At 57.4% G+C, this 556-nt stretch overlaps 1 protein-coding gene across 1 annotated transcript in view; it reads left to right on the forward strand.

Moving 5' to 3' along the window:
• EMH_0045550 (uncharacterized protein) overlaps positions 1-514 on the forward strand; it is a gene marked incomplete at both ends in the record, with an annotated part of 7,741 nt that extends 7,227 nt beyond the window's left edge. The window contains one exon of the mRNA XM_013496079.1: positions 26-514. Coding sequence (XP_013351533.1) covers positions 26-514 — 489 coding nt within the window. The remainder of the gene's footprint in view (positions 1-25) is intronic.
• Between the last annotated feature and the right edge of the window lie 42 nt (positions 515-556).

Consider the following 556-nt stretch of genomic DNA (forward strand, 5'->3'; position numbering starts at 1 on the left):
CGCAGCAATTTATTTTGCGTTATAGAATGGCCTCAGCTGGAGGCGCAGATGTAGTTTGAGGGAGCCGCTGCAGCAGCAGCAGCAGCAGCAGCAGCAGCAGCAGCAGCAGCAGCAGCACCAAGAACTCACAACAACAACAGCAGCAGCAACAGCAGCAGCAGCAGCAGCAGCAGCAGCAGCAACATGGCTCCCTCAAGCAACTCCTCTTCTGTTTCAGGGAGGGGGGGCAGCAACAGGGGGGGAGGCCGTTCCTATGGGAGGTCTGCTGCTGCTGCTGCAGGTGGAAACGCTGGCAGCAGCAGCGGCAGCAGCAGCACTAGGAATGAGAGCAGCACAGCTTCTGGCCGTGTGGGGCGCAACAGCAGCAGCAGCAACAGCAGCAACAGCAGCAGCAACAGCAGCAGCAATTCAACTTCCTCTCTCCGCTGCAACAGCAACAACAGCAGCAGCAGCAGCAGCAGCAGCAACAACAGCAGCAAGAAGGTTTCTGCTTCACAAGCTACAACAGCAATAGATGCATCTGTTGCTGCTGCTAGCAGCAGCAACTCATCCCCAT

Source organism: Eimeria mitis, genomic scaffold, assembly GCF_000499745.2.
Source record: "Eimeria mitis Houghton genomic scaffold, Emh_scaff1901, whole genome shotgun sequence".
NCBI classification, from domain to species: Eukaryota; Apicomplexa; class Conoidasida; order Eucoccidiorida; family Eimeriidae; genus Eimeria; species Eimeria mitis.